The following is a 16,619-nucleotide window of genomic DNA, read 5'->3' on the forward strand; positions in this document are numbered from 1 at the left end:
ATGAATGTAGCAGTGATAGTTCTCAGGTGTGTGTGTGTGTGTGTGTGTGTGTGTATATATATATATATATATATATATATATATATATATATATATATATATATATATATATATATATATATATATACATATACATATATATATATATGTGTGTGTGTGTGTGTTGTATGTAGTCACTTTTCTTTATCTTACATAATCACACATACATACTACCTCCCTACGAATGGAGCAAAAAGCTCCAGGTTTAACTGGGTAAACATTGTTACACCTTCTCCTCATGCTCAGTCATACTTCTGGGTCTAATTTCATACTTCACATGAGAGAGAGAGAGAGAGAGAGAGAGAGAGAGAGAGAGAGAGAGAGACTTCTTCCCCAAAATAAGATTGGCTCTTTCTAGCCACTGAATTATGCAGACCTTACCACACAAAATGTCACCGATACCTCACTGCGCTCATTCAAGGTCACTCACACTGAGACAGACAGACAGACATACACACACACACATACACACCAGAGGCTTATCGACAAGAGCCAGAAAGACGCTGCCTCACAAGCTAAAAATAAGACAGGCCTACGTCAATAGTTGGCTAGAGATGCTGCTGACATTGGTAAAATGTACACACATACTTACATTCATGCATTACTTGCATGTATGTATGTATTTATGTATACTTATATACATACATATACACACATTATAACACCACTGTTGATCTTACAAAGCCTTACCTCCTGAACTCATAAGTAAAGAACTTTAATGTCCGCTTCAAATGTCAAGGTAACAGCTCTACCAAGAGTAGACCCTTAAAGGTCAATAAACTAATCGATGTTATTTTTCGCTCTCGTACTCACTCGATCCGCTTATCCCTGGACCCATAAAAAAAATGACATCATCCAAAAATTAAATCTTCGCTTTGTAGGACTACGAGCGAAGGATGCCACTCATTTGAGGAGGATCTTGGGTGCTCAGTGATATTTACATGTATCTAAGACACTTTTTTTAAGATGATTAAAATTTCCGTAGAGAAAAAATAAAGCTAAAACGCACATCGAAATGCTTTATCAAAACGTCAGTGTTATCTCGCGTGATCTGCATCGATGACCATCTTACATCTAATTTTCCCTGTAACTGTGAAGATCAACTGTACCCTTCCACAAACGAGACAGCAACAGGAATAGCGAGAGATGGGACAAATCTCAACTTACCAAGACGTCTGTGATTTGTCCGTCCACCGGGAGAGACAGAAGCACTGTTAATGAGTCATTTAACTTGAGTAATCTGATTCGGTTATTTCCCCTCGTCGATAACGGCCTAAGCCGAATCAGCGAGAGATCACGTTTAATGGAAGTCCAGTTCCCTTTTTTTTCCCCTCCTCCGGTCGGGAAAACGTGAATACACAGCCCCGGTCACGGTAAGCCAGACAACCGTGGACACGATTAAGACAATGAGCGTCTGGCAGAGCTTTGTTTCAAAGCACAGCAATATGATACACCGCGAGGAAAGGAGATATTATCGTGAAAACCTACGGGCCAGACCCGCCCTAACTCGGCGCGCTCTCTCGCACACACACTGTCTGGAGCAGACACATAGGCGCCCCCGAGGCAACGGTTGCTAACTGGTCATTTCCCGAGATAAACCGCTGCTTTTGCATCAGACTAAAGATCTGAATCGCATCCTGTAGCGACTACAGACTTGCGTAAGGGTCACTTTCGACATTAAATCTCATGCTGCTCGAAATTAAATTGGGTCTTACAAATTCCCGACGTGGCAACGCTCAAAACGGACGGGACATGCCTGCAGTTCGATAACTTTGGAACAGCTGACTTCTTGCTGCCTGTGCTAACCATCAGAAGCTGGTGATAAATAAACACCATAATAAGCAACTAAAATGGACTCTAGGAAAGCAAGTACACGCATACACGCGAAAAGAGGACAATTAATAACGATATACGGTACAAAATAAATGCTGAAATGACCCTCTTAGAGATCTTTTACTTTGGCATATATGAATAAATAAAATGAGAACTGTGCCTGACCGTGGCTTTGTACAAGAAGCCAAAACCAGTGTCAAGATACTGAAAAAAAAGATAGTGGAGTATTCGATAAATGTAACGAGTTGTATAAAATCATGAATTCCACAACACTAACAATTCTCATAATAAAAACCTCTAGGTTTCTATTGATAATTTAATAAGTTTTACCGCTACTTGACTTTGCCGTTAAATAATGAGAGAGAAATTTCTACGATATTGAAAATTCATTTTAATAAGGGCAAGGCCCAAAAGGACGTGCGTCCATGCCCGAAAATGGAAAATGGGGAAGTTTTGACCATAAACACGACAGACCCACCTCTTTAACGAAGCAGGATTATACGAATGGGGGGAAAAATCCAAAGCTCAATAGTAGAGGGAAAGAACTAATCACAAAATCATACAATCAGACTTGCTATTATCAATGGAAACGTTGGAGTAGGTGGCCTGACAGGTGTTACGAAGCAGTTTGAGAAGAGTGCTTTCTTCAGCTTCACAAATGGGACCAAAACAATACCCATGAGAGAGAGAGAGAGAGAGAGAGAGAGAGAGAGAGAGAGAGAGAGAGAGAGAGAATCATAGCCAAGATACGAGCAAATAACTGACGTGGATTCAGTCCTCGTAAGGAGGGACAGCATAATAATATCCCTAACTGATATGAGATAAGGATTAAGTCTACAAAGTCGTTCGATAGGAATGTAATAAAAACAGCAGCGAAAGATCTTGCACTTCGTCGTTTAACTTTCCTCGCGACCATACACAGTACTCCGTTTAAATTTATATCATCAGGTTACATACCTTCAAATGTGATTAATCATCATAGATAGCAGGATTAAAACACTGAAAATCAAGATTTCAATCTAAATATTATAACAAATGAATGATGGAAATTCAAAGATAAATGCGAATAAATATAGTGATATGTAGAAGCCTGTCAGCGAGAACGTTCGTCTAGGAGAAATTCATTGCACTACAGAACTAACAGTAGATATAAATAATTCAAAAGGAAATAGCAATTTCCATGAAGGCTAATCATGCACTCATATCGAACAAGTCAAGAAAGGTTACTATAAAAAATTACAGAATGCCCATAGGCCTATCTAAAGCCGAGAGAAAAACAATTGGAAAGTACAATCAATACGATACCGTTGTAAACAACTCCTCCAGGAACAAATAATAATGATTCAAGTTAACAAAGAACGGCTGAAATTAGACCTAAGGCCTAGGCTGGGACCATGACGTCATTCAGAGCTGAATGGGAAATTGAGAGTAACAAGGTTTGAAAGGCGTAACAGGAGGAAAACTTCGCGGTTGTACTATGAAGCAACTATGGAAAGTAAGATGGAACAAAGAAAATATGAACGAAGGTTCAATAAAAGGAACTGAAAATAAAGTAATGCCTACAGTAAACTGCGAGAGGTGAACTGACGGCACTAACACCCTACGGGCAAGATGATGGTGCGAAATGCGTTTAGTTCAAAATAAAGCAAAATGTTAATGAAAAAGCTGAGGCAAGTTTCGTGAAAGTTATCATAAACTGATGACACACAGGTTGAATAGGTTCAACAACCAAAGATGTGAACCGCATATGAAAAAAAATAAAAGGGAAATACATTTACAAGAGACTCCCGGGTATTTTTCTTGTACTTATAATCATTATAAAAACGGTATTACATGTCATTTGGAAATAACCCCTAATATTAACAATGATTTTAAGTCCGTTATCAGTCATATACAGTATAACAAGCAGGTTGGCCTTGATACAATATAAAAAAGGTGCAAAAATACTAAATGATGAAATTAGAGTAATTTAACCTGAGACGATTTTTTACAAAATGCACAATACCCACTGCGCACAACTAGGCCTATACCAGTAAACAACGATTCACACCAGAGGGTGCTGGATTAAGCGAGTTATCTTTGCGAACTTTGTAACGATAAATGCGTAAATAAAATCCTTACCCATGATACTGAGTCAAACCGTTTTCAAGGCGTAGATTGCAACGATGAGGCCAAGTAGGTCAACGGAGTAATAATGTGAAAAAAAAAGAATGAAAATAATGAATAACAAAGAAACTGGTAAACGACCTGGCGTGTATAAACAACTGCGATATCATAAATGATAATACGATACAATACCTGTATATCGATAACGCTATTCAAAAAGACGAATTTATTACTCTGGATTACGGATAATGAACAGTATGACGCAAACGGCAGTCGAGTTACAAAGGGTATCATGAAAACACGTTCACCAAAAAAAAAAAAAAAAAAGGAAAAAATGTAACCCACTAGAGCAAGAATCCTGTTTGAACGAGATAAATATGACGTAGTACGCGGAGAGAGACATTCTTGGGGCATATGTGATGAGATAGAGAGAGCAGAGGATGTTCAATAGAAGCTAGTTTTAAATAAACATCCGCTCTCTCTCTCTCTCTCTCTCTCTCTCTCTCTCTCTCTCTCTCTCTCTCTCTCCAGCGAGCAAGCAATTTATCATTTGTAATAAAATTTAAATGTTTTAAACTATATTGACGCTTTTTTTCCTATTTTGGTCTAAGATGCCAAGTTACCTTTATTTCTCTCACGTGTGTATATATATATATATATATATATATATATATATATATATATATATATATATATATATATACATATGTATATATATAATTATATATATATACACAATATATATACATACATACAAATACATATACACATAATTATTTACGCGACAGAAATAGTTAACTTGGCATCTTAGACCAAAATAGGAAAAGGCATTATGGTTAAAGCATTAATATCGTTTAAAATCGGTTTGAATTTTATTACAAAAATATTATAAAAATATATATATATATATATATATATATATATATATATATATATATATATATATATATGCACTTCGGGAACTGATCATCTACTTTCATTCACTTATGCGAACCAACAATTATTCAGTTATACTGCATATGCTGAAAGTAATTGCAGTTCTAAACACTGAGTTTCTTTTTTTCTTTGCCTTATAATTTGCTTTTTAAACTGGGACAAATTTTGTTTTTTCCTTATAATTTTCTTTTTATACTGGGACAAATGTTTATATCTTTGCCTTATAATTTTCTTTTCATACGGTACAAATCAAAATTGCCCAGAAAGGGTATACGCCTATGCTAATATCCTGCCAGCATGCTGTAACAAAAAACATGAATCCTTCCTGTCTTTTACCTCACGAGCTGCTCTGTGAGCAAAAACCTGTGTTGGCATAAAAGGTCAACTTAATCTAAAACAACAACCTTTGTAAATTACTGTGAGCTGAAGATAGGAAAAGGCAAAACCTACTGGAAACATTTTTGTAAATTAAACAAATCTTTAAACAGTCGATTTATTATTTGATCCAACATGAAAGGAAAATCATAAATAGAAAAAAACAAATAAAGTCTGGACAATTAAAACAGCAGCTACTTCAGGAAAGAGGCAGAATGGAAAGATGGTGTGTGTGTGTGTGAGTAAATGGAAGAATATTGTATAAGAAAACAACTAGGTATTTAATGGCGGAGAGGTACAGGGGAAAACGATGATAAGTGTGGCAAGCAGTGACTGACTGCCACAAATGTAATATCTTCATAAATATTACACAGTACTGTAGACATATATAAGCATTGCTAAGGGGAACTTAGGAATATTAAGTGCTTGCATTGCTTAGAGTCTTCAGGTCAAGAATTTATCAGTATTTGTTAAAGAGCCCTCAGCATAGGTACATGTACCACCTGATGTTGTGGAAGTACTGTAGTAATACTTTGACTTAGCAATTAGAGAGTGAACGAACAGTGGTGATTGTTTCTTTGTATTTCTTATGGAAACTCTCTCTCTCTCTCTCTCTCTATATGTATATATATATATATATATATATATATATATATATATATATATATATATATAGAGAGAGAGAGAGAGAGAGAGAGAGAGAGAGAGAGAGAGAGATACACAAGGGAAAAGTCACAGGTACTGGTCTCAATACCGAGTAGGGGTGACCAGTCACAATAGTGAGGGTTCACAAGCACATTCCTGCACCTCTACATCAAACTCTCTCCCAGACCCCATTCTCACAAACATAAATGGTGTCTACCACCCCTTTCTGTTGGTTAGTGAGGCTTCATACAAACAAGACAGAATTCTGCCTTGAATAACTTGAAACACTGTTAGGGCATTCAAATCCACAAACTTGTTGGGAGACATAAAGGTACAGGAGTTACCTGAGAGGGAATAAGCAGTTTTACATTAAAAAAACCGTACATACAGGTACTCATATCAGTTTGGAGCAATGCTTTATGCTCCATACAAATGTTGCCTAAAGATTGCATGAAGCCCTACGGGACTTCTTCCAACTATCTGGAAACTTGGAAGGAAAGGTAGGTGTAATAAGAAGAGATGATCGAAGCCCATCGAAGTTTCTTTACCTTATTCCTACTGCACCTCTCACTTACATCCCAAACCCCAGAGAACAAAGGCAGGAGCTTTCTTTTACTTGTGTAGATTTTCGGTTCCCTCCACTCCCATTCTACTTCTCCACCTTTTAAACATTTCAAAAGAGCACCTGTAGTGCATGATACAAGAGCCACTACAAGGGTATCTCCCACAGGAACAGTGTCATCAGCAAGGAGGTCAATCATAGTATACACTCTGGCAAGATCATCATCTACCAAGCCCTCTGCCAATGCTAAGTGCTCAAACACGGCAGAGAAGGGTGGATCCCAGGCTAAGTAACATAGTCTTCACATACTCCATGGACTCTGATGAGAACCCTGGAGTTGCCAGCATTGGCGAAGCAGGGGTGGATGACACAGATGCACAATTAAAAGACCACAAAGTAGGAGGTCACTAGACAAGAATGCATTCCACCATGAGCGGTGTTTGTTGAGACTCCTCCATCACAAGCATTCACCCTCATGTGGACCAGGAAGCCTGGGGAGAAATGACCAAATGGAAGCAGAGGTCCTCTGTACAAAAGTGCAAAAAGACAGAGCAGTAAAGAGAGGCAAGTTACATCCCTCTGATGCAGGTAAACGCTTTCTGGCCTTTAATTCAGTCCCATACTTAACCACTGTGTAGGAGACCAACCTGCAACTCCTCTCAATGAAGATCTTTATTGCATGCATGGCTGAGTAAAAAGAGCAGGAAGAATGAGGATCAACAGACAGATAACACAGAGCATCCACAGCTTTTTTTGCAGTGTACAGAAAATCACTCTTACCAGTTTCAGAACAGCCATACATCAGTCAGAAGAGCATCCAAGTCCGAATGAAAGGAAGCAATCAAGCATCCAAGTCCGGAAAAATCAAGCATCCAAGTTCGGAAAAAAAGAAGCAATCATTCAGGAGGAAAATACTTTGGAAAAACCTTCAAATAGCTGGAAGTTAGAGTTCCATCACAACAGAGACGTCTGCACTTGAGAGGGTATACAGGCAGGTTCCCAGCTACTTATCTACCTGCCACCATCCAATTACCTTGTCAACAAGCTTCACCAGTATAAAAGATGAAGGTATGTATTCCATCAAAGAAAAAGTGTTCCATGTCCTATCTGGCCGGGAGGTTAACACAACATAACCCTTAAAATAAAAGGAAAAAAGTGGTGTGGAATTTACAGGGATGCCCCCAACCTTGGGAAACATGTCTTATGTAAATGTCTCAACATATTTTCTTACAACCAGAGGAGGTTGAATCTATTTCAACTAATATGTGTAGCCTACTGTATTAGCAAATGTATATACTCTGTAATCACAGTTCAGTGATGAAATTACGCAAGTCTGATTATAATATTTCAAAATTTGTGTTTCCATTCATTATGCTGCAATCCCATGTCTTACTGAGCACCAGAAAGGGAGGAAAAGTGGTAATCTGAAAACACATGTAGACGGGAGAACAGGTAAAATGCATATATTTTGATTAGGCTAAAAGACAAGGAATTATGAACTGTCTGGAAAACACAGTAATGGAAAGAGCTATACTGTAAATGCACTGTTTTCACCAGTAAGTTCCAACATGAGATGTGTGAACAACAAACTAAAAGATATTGTTGAGAAAACAGCCCAATTAGAAAACCGTGATTGTGTGTGGGGGGGGGGGTGTTCTCCCGCTGCCTGGACCTCTGTTGCCAAAACCTTTGCTTAACCGAGGTGGCAGCACAAATTGTCTGAACCATTTTGTAAATTAGACTTAAAAAAAAAAAAAAAAAAAAAAAAAGTGGCTTGTAAAATTTGCAAACCCCTTCTAAACTAATATAAATTACTTGCCCATACATTTCCATGAGGAAATACAGCACTCACCATCATACAACCACTGACATCATGAAATCTGATGCAGGTGAAAAATCAACATAACATGGAATCATCAGTTTCTGTATTACTGTATACCAATAACATTAAATAAATCTATCAGTCACATCCACGGGCTCTATATATTACTTAAACTGAGCCAACAGAGATCTCTTCATTTCTCAATTTCATCGCATTTTCAGTTACATTTACTCCTGTAAAGACTGAATGCAAATCATTAAGTATATGAACTACAGCATAAACCATCACAAAGGAAGTGTGGTTTGTGGCAAACTTACTTTTAATGCATATGCATGGGTTCAAATCCCAATGGAAAGGTTAGCTATCTCATATGCTTCCCTCTTCTGATTCAGTGTTTAGAGGAACAAGTGTATCTTAAGGCAAGAGAACAGTTAAAAAGTTAGAGAGGTCGAAACTGACTTAATGTGAGAAGTTATTACAGATATTATTATTACAATATTTCCTATTCTGATTGAATGTTTAGAGGCACAAGCACATCCAAAGGTGAGAGAAAATCAGGTTATGAGGATTTTTGTTGGTTTAAAATGAACAAAAAATATTATCATCATCAATATTAATGGCCAAACTGCAACCCTAGCTGGAAAAACAAAATGTTACAAGCCCAAAGACTCCAACAGGGAAAACAGACCAGAATGACAAAAGAACAAAAACCAAACAAACAAAGACAATGAAATCAAACTCAATACTGTACAGTAAAAGACATTTGCATGCAGTTTGAACTTCTCAAGTTCCAACAGTTCACCCACTGTGTATGCCTAGGAAGATCATTCCATAATCTGGAAACAAGAAGAGGTAAACTTCCAGAATTCTGTGTGGTACTGAACCTCACAAATGAAAAGGAGAGACTGTTTTATAATTAACTATACTGTACATCAAGTACAAGAAGGATAGTATGTTCTTGGAAAAATTATGAATCATGCACAATGAGCTACTCTAATGATGGTACCAGAAGCTGATACAGTGCTAAGATCCAGAATAAAAATTTAATTGAGCAAGTTTCTGTACAACAATTTATGATGCAAGTCAGCTGCTGAAGACCAATCAGTGGAACAATATTCAAAACATAGCAGAAAAAACTAAAAATATTTCCGCATGACTGACAAGTATCCAAAAATCTTAAAAGAATTTCTCGGTATACAGTATTAATTTTTGCTCAGATCAAGAAGGTAGTACAAAAAATAGTCACCTAAATTTTAAGTGAGTTGCATCTAGTTACAAACAAACCGTGAAAGAAAAGATCTGGGTGTGGAGATTCTGTTGTAAACCTACTAACAATCGTACTTTCTGGCATTTGTCAGGATTCAACTTCATTCCCCCAAAATTTGTACCATACACTGAGTTCATTCAAATATGCAAGAAAACAGTTGTTGCAATTGATGACAGTTGAAAAACAATACAGCAATATGTCAATAACTGTGGACAACTTGTGAAAATTATACAGTGACAAAAAATTCTGGTCTAAAAAAGTATATTCTAATACCAAGTCAGTAGGCTTAATAAGTCATTTACAACATCTCTGACTATTTGGCATGTGGTATCCCACACTGCAAACTTAAGAAAATTTGGATCAATAGCAAAATGGCCAAAAATAAAAATTATTTGTGTACATCATGTAGAATATAAATTCATTAACAGAGTACATCCTAACCTAAAATAACTAGGGAGCATCATCCTCTAGACCCTCCAACTCGACCCATCCCTGAGCACAGTAAATCATACAACATTTCTTCTTCGTTAACCCATTACACCATTACATCCAATGTAGAGAGGGAACCCCACTACAAACGCATAACTCAAGGGTAAGGTTAAGGTAGGTCTCAGCACTCTAACTTAAGATTAGATTAGGAAGATTAGATTATTATATGCAATACATTCTTGCTTCTTCACTCTTTTTCATTCATTCCCTAACCCAAAAATGCTGGTTCCCACTGGGGGTCACCAACATCATTACATTAGATAAAGAGTGCTTAGGTTAACCAGGTATTTATGATAGAGCACAATTAACTTGAACCTAACATCAAAACCATCAAGTTCAAATCAAAACTAGGCAAACAGAAAAATCATATTTCACTGTTTCAAGAATAAAAAGTTCAACTAAAATATTTACCATTTCTCTCATAAAGGCTGTACTTATATTTTGCAGACCTAGTATTTAGCCTATATCATGTTACCATCACCATTTTTGGCAATGGAATGTATCTGATAGATTTTCCTAGGGTATTTAATACATTTTTTTTCAATGCATAAGTGTTTAGATATTAACAATAGCCTTCTTAATTTGTTTAGAATGTAAGGAAATTTTCATGACAGCTCTTTTTCTCGTCTGTACCAATTGCTGTTCCCATCCATACTGTTTGCTGCAACTCATAACTTAAAACTTAAATTCTTCCTTTTTTTTGGCTTAATGCACAAAATGCTTGTTCATGTTATGTAGTGGCAACATGGCAGTTGCATTTCATTTAAATATGCAGTTACTCTTTAGTCAAGGTTATGAATAGTTGTTACTTGGTTATTTCTTCATCTCCAAACCTAAGAAACCAGCCTAAGGGCCACAGTCTAGCCTCACCATTGTCATGGAGTGAGTTCCCTTAATAGATTTCAACAACAACTGTAATTCTAAAACTGGTGAAATACAGTTTTAGAATTAAACTTGTAAAACTGAAGACTACTAGAAAACCTATCTGGTTCAGTAACTATCAGTTGACGTGCAAAATGGGCACCGTGTTTAGTACCAGCCCCTTGGGGATGAACGTAAAAGCATAAAAACAAAAGACTAGCCTATAAATATCATAACCACACACAAAAGGCATAAATATAAAAACACGCAAAAGGCGGTAGCCTAAATAGGCTATTATGGTCACTGACTGGCGGGAGCCGGGGAGTGGTAGTAGCTTCAGATTTACCATAATATCTTTGAGAATCAAATTTATTTTATATTAGGCTAATTTCCCTCAACTGCATGGTGGACCCATTGTGGGCTGGGCTAACCTACCATGTCTAACAAAGTGGGGAATCATTATGAGAAGCCACATCTTAAGGCATGGACTGATTAACGAAATTTAGGCCATTTTTTCCCATCCAAAAACCCCAGTTTCTTATGGGGGGGGTCACATTACCGTCAGAGATTGGAGTAGCCTTGGGAGGGAAAGTGGAGTTTGTGAGGGTCAACCAAGCATCAGTTCGTCAAAATCACATTAACAAATATCAGAAAACCATATTTAACCAGATTTTGAACGAAAGACATGTGCAAATATTACAGCAATTTCAAAAATGAAGTAACGTTGTCCAAGTCAGGCTGGAAATGTCTGCTAAACTGGCCTACCTAAGCGCTTTGCTTCGAAATCCCTAAAAGCACAAATAAGTACCGTAAAAATCATCAATGAACGGCTACGGCAAGGACAAAGAAACTTAGAGTAAGCCATGTAAATACTGTTTTGCATACAACATTTAAAATATCGTATTTAACAGATGCAAAATCTGCCAGGCATAACGTGATGGCAGGTATCACACAGGTGCAAAATAACTCGGTACTCTTCCTGCCAATTAAAGGATCTATTCCTTAATATTTGGTGAAGATCCTTCGTGCAATTCAATCTACGTTAAACTGAACAGGATATACAGATCCAAATACTCACGGTATGCGTAACATCGTCCCCTTTGTTAGAAATCGGTTTTAAATTACTGCAGTTTTCGCACTTCGTCTTCTGACCACTGTTGCCAAAATACCAAGAATTGTGTTGTTTCTCCTCACGAGTTTTCCTCTCCACTGCGCCGTCTCAGTTCGGATTTTGGGCTTCATAATGGGGTTTTCCATATATACTTGGGGGGATTTTAACCGTTTAGAGTTTTTTGTGTATCGTTCGTAAATCAATTATCGTTTTTTTTCTAATGCCTGGTCTTGTTCCAGTCAAAATAACAAGATTGTGGTACTGTTTTAGATTAGAATTCACACCAAATGTGCCAGTCTCTATTTCCACGCATATCGAGCAAAAAATATGAATTTAACGATTGAGTTTTTTCTTATTTCATTTTACGTCATTCATTTTCGTTCTATAGTCTAGATGCACAATGAGCGAATAGTCAGTTCACGTAGATAAAATGTTTAGAACATAAGGCTCGAAGTCGAACGTAGATGCAGTAATCATCATCATCATCATTCAGGTAGATTTGTGGGATTTCCTCCTATCGATTATCAAAAATGGTAGTATTTTCTCTTTCCTTCGATGTAACTTTTCAGTGAACTGAACAATTCATTCTTGGAAATATACAATATTTAAATAATCATTTCCCTTCATTCATAACTCTCTTCATCGCTACAATGCGTTATGCTGCAATTTCCGTGCAATCACATGGGTGAAAATTAACATTATCGTCTACCCGTATACCGTATTTAATATAAAAATGAAAACGTATTTTCAGTTCTCAAATACATATATGCATATGAGCCAATCACCCATCAGATGAAACGATCATTGAGTTAATCGTCAGTGGACAAATAATATCAAACCTAACGAGACGTGACATTACTGATTAACAATTTTGCTACAATCCATAGCTATTGACATTGTGCGCAGTATTTCGTCTTATCACATCTAGACAAAGTGTTCCACATTCTTGCATCATACAAGAATTACTGGGACTTGATACAGATGTCGACATAATTTCATGAATCACCGGTGCAGACTTTCGCCCCATCACGAATTCTACTTTAAAATTTAACGTTTTCAATGTCATGTTTTTTTTTTTTTTTAATGGACAGTTTTGTCCAAAGGAAAAACAGGACACTTACGTCTTAAAACCTGTGGTTTTCTTAATGAAAATTGAAAACTTAACTCTTCATACAACATAACTGGTCTAGAGATAGAACAAAATAGTCTATATTTTCTGTAGAATATAAACATTTCAAAATCTTTATGTATGCCTATATGTCAAGCTTAGTGTCTTATTGTCAAGCTTAGTTTCTTACTGTATATCCAGGTATTAACTTATCTTTATTTTAATAAAATCATTGGTATACCCGTGTACCCAAGGGAATGGTAAAAAGAAAAAGTTTCAATGATTATATCAGCGTAGCAATACAGAAGGAAAGGATGGCCACATCCACGAATGCATGTGTGTTGAGTCTGAAATAACATGCATGCATTTCAAAGAGAGCAATAGCACATTTGTACTGAAACATGAATAGGACAGTATCCCTCAGTAAATCGCGAATAAACGTGGAAAATGAAAAATAATAGATTTCTTTTTAGCAAATTATCCCTATACAAATGGCTGCATTGGAAGGTAATAATGTAGGACAGGAATTTTCTAAGCTGACATTTAACATCCTTTCAAAATACAGTACACCAAGCTTTACTGTCCTCATCGTCAGAATGAGAGCAGCACTGCAGCCCTACATCTCGGCCCAAAATCTCAACTCGGGCAGTTCCTTTATATCAGGTTTCTGCTTGATCTTCTGACAAACCTGACCATTCCGGTTTGCAGCGGGTTTGCTGCTCATTTGAGGAAGCTATAAGAAGCTTATCCTGGGCGTGGGGCAAGATGGTCAAGTATTTTTGCCTCTGTCCAGGGAATAAATTAAGGTTACCGCCTTACCCTAACGGATCTGGGGAGCCTGTTTTCTTCGCGGACATGGCAGGGGTTCGTCTTGTCGAAAACGTTCTACGATTTGGTTCCAGCCTCATGAAACAGTTTACATTCACTTTTCATTATTGATTTTTAAATAATTTATCCTCATTATTATTATTATTGCTGTTGAGAGACAAATGAATAGCAAGAGGAAGGCTAGAAAATAGAGATACCGGGAGAGGGCTTATTAAAACAGCGACGCCAAATAGGGATTAAGCTAAGAAGACGAAGAAGAAAAATATTAATAGGGACTATAGGTAATAAAATTCGAAGAACATTCACAGTCATATTGTCAACTGGATATTATGAACGTTCAAGATATTTTCAAAGGACATAATAGGTTGTTTACTAACTTTTCTCCGCTGTTATATCTTTGCATACGACTAATGTCATCCTACCGGGTATGCCAGTATATTATGCAACTTTCGCTTCACCTAAATAGCTTGTGGACGGTGGGCGTTTACATGGAAAAACTTCGGACTAAACATTACTTGGTTCAAAACTGATTGCCTGCCATTCGCATGCGCATGCGCTGCGATAAACAAAGCCCAGTCCTTTCCTCCTCGTTTAAATCCTGCTCTTGTCCAAACAAGCCATTTTCCTTTGGGAATATGGAAATCCGTTCTTAAACTGGCCTTGTAAATATGGGGTCTTGGTTTTAACCGTGGCCACCGAGAAAGCGTGGCTTCACGTTTTCATATTATGATTTATGACTCACTGTGCACGTGTATTTTTTTTATCTTTTATTAGAGTGCACGTGTATTAGAGATCGCTCGTGATGTATTTTTTCTTTTGTATGACTCTGGACTTTCATATAAAATTCAAAATGTGTAAAGCACTTAGATAATCGTGAAAACTGTTAGACCTACAATATTTAGGTTAGACTTTCCTGCTATCTTTTCTATATAAACGTGTTTTGTTAAGTCCTGCATATACACTTTTCTTATTACTTTTCTATTTGCTAATTATTAATATTAAATCATTGCAATTAAATCTATTCAGGTGTGGGAATTTGCTTTCTAATGTAGGAATTAAGTGGTGTTTTATAAAGAACATTTATATAGGTAGTCTAAATGTGTCACAGGTCTTCTCACATTTTTTTTCCTCGGCAGATGCAATAAATCCGCCTTCTTCCTCCAATTGCAGTAGAATTCGTTTTGCATGGCTGACTGCACGACCACAAAACTGAGAGCCCACAATGATTGTATTTCTCCTGTATATTCTTCTGAGTATAGTAGAATACACGGATCTTTCCTAGATAGTGACAACCACTGGTTTTAACCTGATATGCAACCACCTTTGCGGCGTGCTTAGTACAAGCTCGTTGGGGATGGCAGTAAAAATCTATACAAAAGACTGTATCAATATCATAAAGATAATAACCACCAAGAAATATTAATCCTAGATAACGACTCCCGAACTTTGCGGGGGGTCACTATCAAGGAAAGATGCGAATATACAAAGCACAAGGTAAATCAAGCAATAAATGCGCCGACGTTTCTTCGGCGCACCCGAGTTTTCTGTACAGCCACTACAGCGCATAATCAAGGTCACCGAAAACAGATCTATATTTCGTTGGACTCGGTATAATGCTGTATGAGCCGCGGCCCATGAAACTTTAGCCACGGGCCAGTGGTGGCCTATTGTATACCGTTGCCAGAAGCACGATTATGGTTAAATTTAACGTTAAATAAGGTAAAAACTACCGAGACTAGAGGGCTGCAATTTGGTATGTTTGATGACTGGAGGGCGAATGATCGACATACCATTTTGCAGCCCTCTAGCCTCAGTAGCTTTTAAGATCTGAGGGCGGACAGAAAAATGCAAACAGAATAAAGTGCGGACGGACAGACAAAGCCGGTACATTAGTTTTCTTTTACAGAAAACTAAAATGGGAAAACTCTTCCGTGGCTTAAACAGCTCAGCCGTCCCAATAATTACTTAAATTGAAATGAAAATTAGCAGTTGTTCGTCACAACGTATGCCACGTCTCCAGGAATCTCCAGATGTAGGAATTTTCTTCCTAATGTTGAAATTCAATGATATTTTTAAAAAGGAAATTCACATTTTTCTTCTTGAACAGGTGCAATAAAGCGGTCATTGACCTTCTGTCGTGGTCCCAAAAATAGTGGCGGGGAAAAAAGTCACAAAAGAAAGTCACAATTTGGCTAGGAAAAAACTCACAGGAAAAAGTCTCATTAATTTATGGTGGCCGGTAAATAAAAAGTCACAGGAAAAAGTTACAATTTTGGCTAGGAAAAAAAAGTCAGGTAATCAAACAAAAATATTCAAGCCACTCACAATTTATTTAAGTACCATAAACAATAAAATTAATAAAACAGAAAAATATTTTAAATCAGTTATGTGGCAATGCATCAGCATTAAAACATTGAATATAAATGTAATTCCACGATATTATGTAAGCCGTTTTCAGTCTGTACTGTACAGTCAGTAAATGACTGACTTAAATATTTTGTTTTGATTACCCAACTGTTTTAGATATTGAACAAATAGCGATTTCTTCACATACATGCAATTGCAAAATAATCACTTTTTTCTGTGACTTTTCCCTAGACAAAATTGGGATTTTTTCTGACTTTTTTCCTAAACAAA

The 16,619-nt window shown here is 37.0% G+C and overlaps 1 protein-coding gene across 5 annotated transcripts in view; it reads right to left on the reverse strand.

Moving 5' to 3' along the window:
• Nucleotides 1–12,160, reverse strand: part of Pask (PAS kinase) — a 61,490-nt gene extending 49,330 nt beyond the window's left edge. For 2 of the 5 annotated variants that reach the window (XM_067101407.1, XM_067101406.1), the window contains exon 1: nt 12,014–12,160. In XM_067101407.1, the coding sequence (XP_066957508.1) occupies nt 12,014–12,027 (14 nt within the window). In that variant the 5' untranslated portion in view covers nt 12,028–12,160. Of the gene's footprint in view, nt 1–729; nt 1,630–12,013 lie in introns of those variants that run through there. The other 3 variants (XM_067101408.1, XM_067101410.1, XM_067101409.1) reach the window with 3 other exon arrangements.
• Nucleotides 12,161–16,619: the final 4,459 nt, after the last annotated feature.

This window comes from Macrobrachium rosenbergii, chromosome 57 (assembly GCF_040412425.1).
Source record: "Macrobrachium rosenbergii isolate ZJJX-2024 chromosome 57, ASM4041242v1, whole genome shotgun sequence".
Taxonomy (NCBI): domain Eukaryota; kingdom Metazoa; phylum Arthropoda; class Malacostraca; order Decapoda; family Palaemonidae; genus Macrobrachium; species Macrobrachium rosenbergii.